The sequence below is a fragment of the Sesamum indicum genome, linkage group LG1 (genome assembly GCF_026168435.1).
Source record: "Sesamum indicum cultivar Baizhima isolate 11 linkage group LG1, ASM2616843v1, whole genome shotgun sequence".
Lineage (NCBI taxonomy): Eukaryota > Viridiplantae > Streptophyta > Magnoliopsida > Lamiales > Pedaliaceae > Sesamum > Sesamum indicum.
This window is the reverse complement of record NC_142657.1, coordinates 23,372,585-23,385,433: the sequence shown is the minus strand read 5'-3', so window position 1 is coordinate 23,385,433 and position 12,849 is coordinate 23,372,585. Positions and strand designations below refer to the sequence as shown.

The 12,849-nt window shown below is 36.0% G+C and overlaps 2 protein-coding genes across 6 annotated transcripts; one reads left to right on the top strand and one right to left on the bottom strand.

The window, feature by feature from the left end:
* The first annotated feature begins 586 nt into the window (after window positions 1-586).
* LOC105173600 (long chain acyl-CoA synthetase 4) lies at window positions 587-5,882 on the top strand. Of its 2 annotated transcripts, none has more exons than XM_088884427.1 (19): window positions 587-807; window positions 1,215-1,266; window positions 1,374-1,463; window positions 1,753-1,809; window positions 2,099-2,147; window positions 2,473-2,549; window positions 2,635-2,674; window positions 2,764-2,858; window positions 2,983-3,150; window positions 3,289-3,399; window positions 3,488-3,575; window positions 3,825-3,891; window positions 4,045-4,120; window positions 4,243-4,360; window positions 4,485-4,733; window positions 4,832-4,971; window positions 5,107-5,289; window positions 5,363-5,482; window positions 5,625-5,882. In XM_088884427.1, the coding sequence occupies exons 1-19, from the start codon at window positions 647-649 to the stop codon at window positions 5,658-5,660; spliced, it is 1,977 nt and encodes a 658-aa protein (XP_088740553.1). In that variant the 5' UTR covers window positions 587-646; the 3' UTR covers window positions 5,661-5,882. The 2 variants fall into 2 exon arrangements, with proteins under 2 accessions (XP_088740553.1, XP_011093712.2); XM_011095410.3 differs by having other exon boundaries at window positions 1,215-1,278.
* Window positions 5,597-11,060, bottom strand: LOC105173611 (uncharacterized). 4 transcript variants are annotated; one of them, XM_088884455.1, is made up of 10 exons: window positions 10,170-11,060; window positions 8,867-9,004; window positions 8,146-8,304; window positions 7,939-8,044; window positions 7,554-7,736; window positions 7,207-7,372; window positions 6,684-7,009; window positions 6,507-6,596; window positions 6,212-6,286; window positions 5,597-5,764 (listed from the first exon to the last, which is right to left on the bottom strand). In XM_088884455.1, the coding sequence occupies exons 2-9, from the start codon at window positions 8,879-8,881 to the stop codon at window positions 6,219-6,221; spliced, it is 1,113 nt and encodes a 370-aa protein (XP_088740581.1). In that variant the 5' UTR covers window positions 8,882-9,004; window positions 10,170-11,060; the 3' UTR covers window positions 5,597-5,764; window positions 6,212-6,218. The 4 variants fall into 4 exon arrangements, with proteins under 4 accessions (XP_088740581.1, XP_088740576.1, XP_011093731.2 ...); XM_088884450.1 differs by having other exon boundaries at window positions 6,212-6,289; window positions 10,170-11,057; XM_011095429.3 differs by lacking the exon at window positions 5,597-5,764 and having other exon boundaries at window positions 5,876-6,286; window positions 10,170-11,059.
* Between the last annotated feature and the right edge of the window lie 1,789 nt (window positions 11,061-12,849).

The window sequence follows — 12,849 nt, the reverse complement described above, 5'->3', positions numbered from 1 at the left end:
AAGACTGTTCTAAGATCTTTTACGATGTAATAGTTACTGTTGAAGTGAAGACTAGGAGTTCTCTGTATGGGAATTGGTTTTATGTACTGGGATCAATGAAACACATAATTCTGACAAGGGATCACAGTTTTTTATAACATGAAGTTATGCTTTTATTCGCACTTCAGAATACATAAAACCCATTATGCTAAATCCAGTGACCCTTTAAGCTAAAAGTTCAAACTATGACACCAGAGCGAAGACAGGTAGGCTTCTTTACACTATAATGAAGGGGAAAAAATAAACTAAAAAGTAGTTTTTGTCTTGCATATTTGTACGTAAAGTTGTATGATCCGATTAAAAAATGGGGAGTAGACCCCCAACGTTTAAAGAAAAAGATGAGAAATAAGTTCAAAGATGGTTGATGTAATCCATGCATAAGGCAAATATCTGTTTTCTTCCCAAAAAAGCAAAGTCTAGTCAACCAGAAGGTTAGGTGGTTGGGGAATCAGAAAGTTAATGACTCACGGTTCGGCCACCAACAATCTTGACAAACTTAATAGAGATAATGCCAAAACTTTTACTTTATAAGATGGCAGCTTCAATGCTTTTAGTTGCTATCATCAACAATTGAAGAAAAACTCTATACACAAAAAGAGAGAGAGAGATGGAGATGGGAGGAAGGAAGAAGTTCATTGTAGAGATTGAAGAGGCAAAAGAGGCAAAAGATGGGAAGCCATCAGTTGGACCAGTTTACAGAAATGTGCTTGTGAAAGATGGATTCAGGCCACTGCCTCAAGGACTTGAAAGCTGCTGGGATAGTTTCTGGTGAGAACCCTTTTGCTATTATTAACATGATACAACCACAGAGAGAGAGAGAGAGAGAGAGAATCTTTTTAATTTGTTGAGAGAGAAAGGTGATCGTTCCCAGAATCAACTAAAGAAAACAAATAATGTGATTGAAAAATAATAATAATTATATATATACATATATAAAAAGTACGTGATGACTGCAGTACAGAGTTAAGTGTTTTGTTGTTGTGCATGGAAATGAAACAGTACTGCAACTTTGCTAAGCTGATGAAGGTTTGGAAATTGATATTATTAACTTTTCTTGGAGAACATTTCCTATTCGTAATGATCAAATTATAAACCTTAATTTGAGGGAATATTAATTCTTTAACTGAATCATGATCAGATCACTAACATTATTATCTTGGCCTCGTTCGTTACAGCCAGTCTCTGAAGAAATACTCCAATAATCGGATGCTGGGAGAGCGGGAAATGGTAGAAGGGAATGTACGATCATTCTTTTTTTTTTTTGGTTGTTGTTGGGGGGGTGGGGCTGAAGATGGACCTAATTTTGAAGTTGTTACTATGTGAGTATTTTGCAGGCAGGTGGATATGTGTGGTTAACTTACAAAGAAGTACATGACTTAGTCTTACAAGTTGGAGCATCCATTCGCTCATGCGGCGTTATGCAAGTAAGATTCTGGCACATTTGAGCTCAAATGAATGTTGAGGGGTTACATGAAATTGTAAACAAGTTTGAATTTAATGACAACCTCAATCTTCATTTTCAATTGGGAAACTAAATGCTGTACATATAATTACTTAAGTTTTTCAATGGGATCTTTCCTTTCGAACTGACTTTGTCAAGAATCCGTTTCTTGTTTATGATGGTAAAAAGATGGATTTTCCAGAATTATCTGAAGGTATTATAATTTAGGTTTATTTGCCTATTGAGCAGTGATCGTTATGCGTTTGACACAGGGTGGCAGATGCGGGATCTATGGTGCCAATTGCTCACGCTGGGTTATCAGCATGCAGGTATTTTTGCGTCACTCATAAGGCCGGCGATAAGAAACTAATGCCTTTATTTATTGTGTATTCATCCATTATTACTAATCGCTTTCCAGCAGCAATCTTGTATGTTTTTGTATTTTCACTGTTTCACTGATTGATTCTTTATCTTGTTGGTAAATGTCATTTTGTACCACAGCAGAACTTCAATCAGATGCTCTATGCATCAGCAAAAATGCTTGGTGAAGAATCGGATAATTTTGTTCTTGATTGCTTAGTTTGTATGTATATTCTAATAATGTTACACTTTTTGCAGGCCTGCAATGCACATGGTCTCTGTTGTGTACCGTTATACGACACTCTAGGTATGTCCGTTCATACATCTCTCAACCCACTTCTTCCAGATCATCTAAGAGGACAAATGAGGAGAAGACCAGGGGGAATAGTTAGAGCTTTTGAATATCCACGTATTTAGGAGTAGTTGAATTTTCATGATTCACAATTTTAGTAGATGTTGATCCCATCACGTCAACTGGCATAAGAATGGAGAATGAGTGTCTGCCTTCCAAAAATTTGAATAGAATATTTACTCTTCCACCATTGATGAAGACCTACAAAGAACTCATCTAATTTTCTTTGTATTTGGTTATCTGTTGGCTTTTTTCACACCTTCTGCTTGTGGTTTTTTAGGTGCTGGTGCCGTGGAGTACATTATCTGTCATGCTGAGATTTCAATTGCTTTTATAGAAGAAACTAAAATTTCTGAGGTATCTTTCTCTCTTTCGTTTTTCCTTATTACTGGAGCAGTTGGCTGGTTTAGCAACTGCTCATTCCTAACTCTCTAAACTACAGGTGCTGAAGACATTTCCCAGCACTGAAAATTACTTGAAAAGTAAGTTGCATGTTTCTGAGTTTTCTATGTTTTTATCTTTTTAGATCATAGAACGATCATTGAGATCATTAACTCACACAAATTTTCAGCTATTGTAAGCTTCGGAGAGGTCACTCCAGAGCAAAAGCAGGTGGCTGGAAATTTTGGCTCACAGATATATTCTTGGAATGAGTTTTTGCTTCTGGTAAACCGCTGTATACGTTTCTTTTTTCTTTCTTCTTTTCTTTTCTGTCTCTTTTTTTTCTTTTGGTTTGGCTTCTGAAATCAATTGGCAATTGTTCTTTTAAATCCCTCATGATTTCCTGCAGGGAGTGAACAAGCAATTTGACATCCCAATCAAGAAGAAGACAGACATTTGTACGATAATGTATACAAGTGGAACAACAGGTGATCCGAAGGGAGTAATGATTTCCAACGAGAGCATTCTTTCAATTATATCTGGTGTGAATCACCATTTAGAGAGCATGAACCAAGAGGTGAAATTCATATTCTTTTCTAAGTCACTGTTACATCCACTTCCATAATCATGTCCAAGAACATTCAAATGTCTAGATTAAGTATTTCTCCTTACACAATAAACTTGCGACTTTTTGTTTTGATCACTTATGATGCAGTTTAGTGAAAGAGATGTATTTTTGTCCTATCTCCCTTTGGCACATATTTTTGATCGGGTCATTGAAGAACTTTTCATCTCAAAAGGTGCTTCAATTGGATTTTGGCATAAGGTAAGTAAAGAATGTAAGGGATCACAGTTTTTTTTACTACCCATCATACTCTCAAATGACTGATTCTGATGTTCAAGTGTTTCTTCAGGATATAAAACAATTGCTTGACGACATCAAAGAGCTGAAACCAACTGTGTTGTGTGCTGTTCCCCGTGTGCTAGACAGGATATATGCAGGTACTTTAGAATTATGATATAATCAATGCATTAGGAAGGGGGGGGGGGGGGGGGAGAAAAAGTTCATTGCCAGTGTAAATTCCAACGGAGAACAATATGCTTTAGTGAAATCTGAAAATTTCCTTACTTGGGTTTGATGAAGAGAATGTAAGTCATATTGTGTGGAATCAAGATAAAATATAGTTCACAAAATGGTGAAGAAATAAGAAAATAAGATGCAAAGTTCTATAACTTTATTACTATTTCCAGGTTTGCTGGGGAAGCTTTCTTCTGCGGGTATCCTCAGACATACACTCTTCAATGCCGCCTATTCCTAGTAAGTACTATTTGCTTCCAATGATACAAGCTTTTCTGGAGAAAGAACATTTGACAACAGCGTCTCTGCTTTCTTTTAATCATGGTGGGGCAAAAGATTCTAATTGTGATGCATCTTTCTAGTTCATATGATTACATGTGTTTGAATTTGCAGCAAATTGCGTTACATGCGTAAAGGCTATAAGCATGTTGAGGCGGCTCCACTATTTGACAAACTTATTTTCAAGAAGGTTATAAAAGCTGCTGTGTCGATCTTTTCTCTCTTTGTTTTGTCTCCTTAAAGATCACGACACCAAGAAAGAATTGGCACACACCTCAAGATCCTATAAAACTTAAAATTTGTAATCTGCAGGTGAAAGAAGGTCTAGGAGGGAATCTGCGTCTTATCCTTTCTGGAGCAGCTCCTCTTTCATCAAGCGTGGAGACGTTTTTACGTGTGGTGACCTGTGCTCATGTTCTACAAGGATATGGTAAATTGATATAGTACAACGTTTCATGTTATCAACTTCTACGTAAATACTTAAAGCATAATATTCTGGTTAATTTGAGGACTATACTGCTACTTATAACACCACATTGTTCCAATATCCGCAGGTTTGACAGAAACATGTGCTGCATCATTTGTTGCATGGCCAGACGATTTGACAATGATCAATACAGTGGGCCCTCCATTGCCAGTTGTAGACATATGCCTCGAATCTGTTCCTGAAATGGGATACGATGCCCTCTCAAGAACCACTCCTCGTGGAGAAATATGTATCAGAGGAAAGTGCTTGTTCTCAGGGTATTACAAACGTGATGATCTCACAAAAGAAGTGATGACCGACGAATGGTTTCACACAGGTATGTTTCTACAGTAAGTCTTTTAACCTCTCAAGTCAATGTCTGAGTTACTTCACATGTTCTTTCTTGTAATATTGCTCAACCGAAACTTGCAACAGGAGATATTGGTGAATGGCAGCCTGATGGGAGCATGAAGATCATTGATAGGAAGAAAAACATTTTCAAGCTTTCCCAAGGAGAATACGTATCAGTTGAGAATCTGGAGAGCATTTACTCCCTCTCCTCTAGTATTGACATGGTGTGCTTCTGCTTTCCATCCATTGCTGTGTCATCCATTTTAGTCCATACCTCCATCCTTATATCTGAAAGTTCAAATTTTGTCTTAGATTGTTCTGTCATAATTCTCCCTACCAATATGTACATTATGTTTCAGATATGGGTTTATGGCAACAGCTATGAGTCCTTTCTCGTTGCTGTTGTCAACCCCAACGTCGAATCTCTTAAGCAATGGGCTGAAGTAAATGAAGTTTCAGAAGATTTCAGTACCATATGTGAAGATCCAAGAGCAAGAAAATACATTCTTGGAGAATTAACAAAGATTGGTAAAGAAAATAAGGTTTGTTCGGATCTTGTGCTCTATACTTTAGTTGTGAATGATACTTTGGGTAATGGAATTTTGGTGTTGATAGTTAAGGGGTTTTGAGTTCATCAAAGCTGTTCACCTTGATCCTATACCATTTGACATGGAACGTGATTTGTTGACCCCAACTTACAAGAAGAAAAGGAACCAGTTTTACAAGTATTATCAGGTTTGGTAACAGGCAGCTCTGAGGACATATCTATTTCCCTTCTCAATTGGTCGAGAAACTAGACAACACACACACACACACACACACACACACATATATATATGCATATGCACAGATTAACATGATTGTAATTGAATTGCAGAATGTCGTAGAAGATATGTACAGGAGCACCAAATGAGCAACCTGATGATGTTCAATCCCCTCAGATCTACCAAAGAAAGCACCACAAAATGAGAAAAAAATGGCCTTCAGCTGAGGAAAGGATGCTGCTTGTTTCTTTGCCTGCGACAGTTGAACGATGATAATGGTTGTATCTGTATCTTTCGAGATTAGACATCTTATTCTGTTACCGACATTTCTAGTACAAATGAAAAGTATTTCATGTGTTCCATGTGCAGAATTAGTATGAGTACATTACTTCAGTATCTGGAGTACAATTCTATTATTCGAGTCAAGAAAATACAACAAAACATGATAAAATCTTGCTTTCAGAGATGTTATCATGTGCAATACATAAATTAGGATTATAACAAAAGGGAATAACTAATAGTACCTGTTTCTACAACAACAGATGGAGCGGAGCTATATATTATTGGGTCCCTATCTCTGTTGTTAACTAGGCCTCATCACATGCCTAATATTGAAAGCTGAAATTTAGCTTAGCTTCTTCAATGATTATTGTGCATCACCTCAACCTAGACTAAATGACGGAGACGAAACTTATCTCACCTCAGGGCTACGACTTCTCTTCATCAGACGGCTGGCATTGCCCAGGGACAGAATCCGAATCAACAAAGAACTCCTCTACTGAAACAAAGCCAACCACAGGTCAGAGAAATTATACTCACAATTTTCGGACAAACAGATAATGGAAATCAAAGATTCATTCTGTCAGCAGAGTTCAAGTATATTATGGAATAAAACCACCTCTAATGGATGAGGCAGTTGATGCTGTGTCCTCAAGTCCATAAGTTTTAATCAAATTTAATAAAGTAGTAGGGGAAAGAGCTATGTCTGTTCTTACCTATATCTTCTTGTTCGGGAGAATCAAGTAGAATATCTGAATCGGAAGGCAAAAATGGGGAACCAGGATAGTTTCCAAGAGCTCCTAAATCTGCATGTATTTGAAGGGAACAAGAGAGTAAGAATCATCAAATATTACCAGATTATATGAAATTAGATAACTGTAAATTCGAATTACCTCCCAAGTTGGATAAATCTGCAGTTAGGTCCGAAAGGCTAAAATTCCATGGAATCTGAGCCAAGGATCTGAGGGAATCTCTGGAATTTCCGGCTCCATTATCTGGGGGAAGTTGTAGTCCTACTGAACTTGCCACATCAGATGTAAAAGCGGTGTCAAGTGCTGAAGTATCAACGCCAATGCCTGATATTTCTGATGCACTGAATGGAAAGTGACCACTGGAAGCCACTGACGTCGGGCTTACAGGCATATCCGACATGGATGACATTGCATTGTTTGGTGGCATAATGGGTGATACATCAGCTGCAGTAGCGTCGATCACCATTCTGCCAAGAGAAGAAAACATGGAAGTTGTCAGAAGAAACATCGAGGATGCTAAAAGAGCATAATCAACGACAGAAAAGGTGCTGAGCTTTGAAAATTTTCACATGTTTGACATCGAGGAAAATTTTGAAATTATTTTTGTATTAAAAAGTTTACAATAAATGAAGTTCAAGATGAGAGGATCGAAGAGACTTCTCACTCGTTTCCAGAATTCATCCGAATTGGATGAAAATTCCCTGGAGCAGGAACTCCATTAACAATGTGACAGCCAGGTGCAGAATAGCCCATAGGATCAATATGAGGTTGTCCTGTAGCAGGAACCGGAGGATGCTGTATAACGGGGTATCCCATAGGTAAGTTGTTGACTGCACTGCAAAGAAGTGGCATTGAATAATGATGATAATACAATACCAAAATGCAAGTTTCTGTACACAAATGCAACTTTAATTCAATTATTTGGTTGCTTTTCTTCTTCTATCCGACTTTATTTCAGTACCAAGATATTCATTTGTATTGTTAACTTCCAAATAAGAAGGTAGGATTTACCTGGCACTGGATGAATTCCGTTCTGCATGGGGGCTAAAGGAACCTTGGGAGGCACTGGATACTTCATTAGATGATACTGATGCTCAAGCAAATGATTGAATAAGATAATTTGTTTCTTCAATTTAAGCCTTATGTAGTAGGCCCGGAAAAAGTCCGCATTTTCTTCTTCTAATTTCTGCCACACTATTGACAGAGAAGTATAATATGTAAGAAAAAGGAAAATGAAAGTTTTAGCATTATAATTACATTAAAAACCTGTTCTATGTGCTCATCAGCAATTAGTCATACAGAAAATGTCTTGCAGCAGGATATATTGGGCTAGCTACAGCTCATTATCCACAAAAGAAAGGATGGAAGGTTGCTTTGATAACTAGAAGCTACGTACCTAATGTTGTGAACCCTGGATCTATCCTAGCACGATTGAGTAGGGTCTTTACCACCTCATCTCTATTCATATACAACTGTAGACACCGTTCTATCAAATTCTGAACCTACAGCAGATTAAGACAAGAAATCATCAAAGAGAAGCAGCCCAATATTTGTTATGAAAACTCCCAGAAAGTATAAGAAAAGGCATAACAATTAGCCTTACAAGTTCAATATCTTCACGAGATACTTTTCTGTTGTCATTGCTTGATACTGAAACAGAGCCTGAGTCTGGTACAGGAGTCTCTGTGGCATTATTTGCCTGCTCAATTTGGGAATCATGTGAAATGTGATTAGGCTTTATGTCCTGTGAGGTTTGTTGATCCTGTAAAGGTTGTTGACGTCAATCATGAGAAAAGGCCGATCAAGACGGTAACAGCAAAAGAAACAAGTAGTTTTTCAAAATTGAAATGGGGATACTTGGAACATAAAATTACTGGGGTGATTTTATATATACTCATATTGATAACCCAGTTTTCTTTTGGTGAAACACACAATTTGCTATTTATGGATCTAACACAAAAAGCATCTTGGCATTGCAAGCCTTTGGATGGATGTTCATTTGCTAAGGAAAATGACCATGCCATTACAAGAAAGAACTTTTGGCATTCTATTTTTTCTCCATATCATGACTAAAATTTTTGATGGGCTGTAAAACAAAGGCGAATGAGCTTTCCTCCATTTTGTTTTATTTTTGCCTCCTCACAGAGAGCAGCACTCAATCATAGGCTAATTAATTCATAAGCCAAGAGCAATATTTGACATAATTAAACCTGAAACTGAACACAGTAGTAATTTATGTTAACACTAAGGATCACAGCAACTTCCAGAAGGAGAGAGCTTTGTCTTAAAAAAACAAAAATGAGGTTAAAATCAAAGAGTTGAACCTGCAGGTTCTTCATTTTAGCTAAAATAAAGCTGATGCTGATTCTCCATGAAGCCCTTGTTTCATACAATCGTATGGGTCAATCAAGACTCCGGACTTTTATACAAATGACCAACGAAAAACTGAAGCACTTCTCCACCTGGGGCAGAAAACTTGCTGTTATATATTCTTTACCATGCCAGTTAAAAAACGCTACAGCATCAGAGAATTTCAGATCTCAAACAACAATTTAGTGAAAAAGCAGCTTGCACCATAATTATCCGTTTAGGTTGAGTGACAGACAGATATTATGATTGGCTAACACCAAAAGATATTGTATTCTACCACTCATTTATACTAACGGAATGCAGTGTGCATTATCTCATAATTCTCAAACAGTGGATTGTCTGGCAAGAGCTTAGTGAAAGTGTGTCTTCACTTCATATGCAGGTATTGGACGATTTTCATTCGCTCAGTAGACCAAAATAAGAAACTGATACTCTAAACGATAATCATATTCGTATCATTTCTAACTCACAAAATTCAAGGAAAACCAAACGATAGTTCTCATCTAGTTCAGGAAAGTCCATAACCATTATCAATTACGTCAATCAAAAGATTATCTCTCTCACTCCTAATCAGCCTTTTTACCTCTTTGTCAAAGAAATTAGTTTATCATCACTTTCATTCAAGAAATCGAAGTATCTTCACTAGAGCTCAAAAAATGGAAAAGATAAATCGAAGAGGAAAAAGCTCAGTCATTTTTTGCAAGCAACTAACCGATTGCTAATAGCACAAACAAGAGGTAATCACTGATTCCCAATAACCAAAAGTACTTGGCACTGAATTTTCAGGCACTTCCCATAATTCAGACATTCTCATCAAAGGAAGAATATACATTTGGCATCTTTCATTAACTTTTGGATACACATTAGAGAAATGGTTTAACACATTCCGAACCAAGAATTGGGCTTTCTAGAAAGAAAATTCATCACTCCAACGCTTCATTGGTCCAAACAAGCAACTAAAATTATTTATTCTCTCATCAAGAGAAAAGAAGATAATTTAAAACATGTAAAGCCCAAAAATAAAAACACTTTTTGCATATTCTCTTACAGAAATAAATCTTCCAAACTTTTTGCTGATGCTCAAAGTCATGTTTAAAATCTCCCTCACATTTTAATTTGAAATTCAACTTAACAATATGCATATGCACATTAATTTGAAATCACGGAAAGATCTACAGAATCTAAAACAGTACAATCATCAAATCATATGATAGACCCACTTACACAGATACTAGACAAGATTAAAAAAATAATTACCTTTTCAAGTAGCTTTCCACTTCAACTGTCAAAAAGGTCCAAACTTTAATATTATATCGACAAATTACACAACCCCAGATACGAAAAACAACAGATTCAAACCCACAAATTCAGCAAGCTAGACCAAAAACAGTGGAGATGAGCAAAAAGAGGAAAAAGGTCTAGTCTTGAAGATGGATGAGGAGCAAGAATTCAACAACTCTCCTTTTTTCAGATTCTAGCTAAAGTTGCACTCTCGAAAGCAATAAAGCTTATGCTGATTAGGAAGAGTAGAAGAGGATTGTAGCATTGGACTAAACTCTGGAGGAGGAAAAATCAGAAACTTATGGTTGGTTAGATTCATGGAGGATTTTGGCTTTGGGTAAAAAATGGTGGGTATGTTGAATCTTGTGAGGGGTTTAATTGTGGTTTAGTTGTTGTTGTCACAGTGGAGCGTTTGTTTGTGTTGATAAGTTTGTGACCTGTGGAAAGCGAAAGAGAGGAAAAGAAAGGAAGGAAAAAGGAAAAAATCTGCAACTGTGACCAAACAGCAGCAAGACTTGGTTTTTGGCTTGAGTTTTCCCTTTTTTTTCCTATCAATTGAAATCAAATGAAGCCCGTCATCACCATTCCTCAATTACAAAGCTGAGTTTTTTACTGCTGTAAGATTATGAGTTTATTCATACAAAGATATATTATTGACCACTGTCAAATGCCAATGATTGAAATCTGAAACATTTTCTTGAAATGAAGGTAACTTTTTGATGAAGGCAAAAGGGTAGAAACTCATGTATGCAAAAACATCAAAAACCAAGAAAATCACAGATTGTTAGAAGGGTTTTTAGCACTTGAGTTTTTTCGCTTTCTTTTTCTAGATTTGAACAAAAGGAGGAGAAAAAAAAGTTGAAGGCAAAGAATATTAGATGTAGGGCATAAGATAGATGTCTGGAAAGCTGACATAAAGAGGAAACAAGAACTTGACCAGCTTTTCAAGATTGATTTTTCTTCATTCAGCATCAAATTAATTCAAATAATTAGAAAATATATCGTATACATATTTCTTTCCAGTTTTGAGGGGTCTAAGAAAATGACACTCAAGGTTAATGCAATCCCCAAATTGTTTTTTGTTTTTTCTTTTCCTATAATAATTATTTTTCTTGGGCCTTTCACAATATTCTACAGTCAGAAAATGAAATTGACTTATTTTTAAAAGAAAAAAAAAAAGAAAAGGAAATTGGTAGGGACCCACAATCAGTGTGGTCCCACATCCTAGATCTCCTTGCCCATCAAACTGATCCTTTGATTAACAGTCTCCCTGTGGCCCTGGACCACTGCTCTTAATCATAGTGTGTGTTCTTAAGTGCAGTTAGGGAACACAAAGCCAAGAATGCTTTCCACTTGAAGCCACCCATATTTTCTTCACAATCACACCCGCACTACTGTTCTCTTGTATATAATGTTCCCATCCCATGTGCGCCCGCTCATCACCTTTTCTACCTCCTAACTCCATCGCCACCTTCATTAATAACATATTATGTATCTTCATAATTCTTATAATATATTTTTTATTAAGTTAAATTTTGTCTATTATATAAAAAAATATGATTATTTAAAATCATGATGAGTGGGGAAGTTAACAATATATAATTATTCAATTTAGAAAAATAATATACCAATAAATTGAAAACACCAATAGAACACTCTTCAATTATACAGTGTATACATTATAAATAAAAATAAGTTTCATTGTTTAAATAAGCAAAATTATGAAAATCTAACACAACAAATGAGTTGTTCTAAGTTCTTGTCTGGTTTGTCTTTTTGTCCGAAACTATTGAATCTATTTTCGTATTGTAATGTAATAATCTTCACTTTTAGTATCCTCTTTTGTTGCAATCATTTACGGAATTAATTTACTCTACATGCACTCATCAAATAACATATAAAAACTCGATAAAAATCAATCTTTTTACTATTGTTGTATCATTTCTTACAGCAATTGCTTGATCAAAGGCTACCTTTTTCCGTATTAGTTAAATTTTTGTTGTCTTAGATAGCTAGAGGAACAAATTTATTTTCTACTGCCCAATCTCTTTTGTTTTAACTGTGTCAAAATAAACTAAAGTTATATTTAGATTGATAGATTTCGAATTTTTATTAATAGATCATTTAGATTTGTTTGAATAATTTTAAATTTTAAAAATATAAAATTCGTCAACTTTAGATTTGCATTATATTTTATAAAATGATAATAATTTCTATTTCTTTTAAAAAAAAAATTCAAATTTATGGATCTAAATTTAAATATATATAAAAAGTAATATTAGGTGGCACTTTCGGATTTGTTGTTTTCTAGTACACACCAACCAATGAAAGTGAATTATGTGTCTATCCCTGACAAGCCCTTTGTAATTTAGCCCGACCCGTCACGGTCGGCCTGCTATGTCCACGTGTCGTATTGATAGTGGTGAAGCGTGGTTTGCAGCTGACCACCTCTTTTGTCTACCTTTCCCCTCTCTGGGCCTCACTGCTTCTCCCAAAATTCCAATTTTAACCTCCACACATTCATTCAGGTTCCTGGGCTGGGCTGTTTTGGCCCATCGCCCTCCCATAAGGTCCAAATTCTTTTTATTTATTTAGACTATCAATTTAGTCAAGTAACGCCAAACCTTCCTACTTAATTTGGTTTTTATTTGAATAT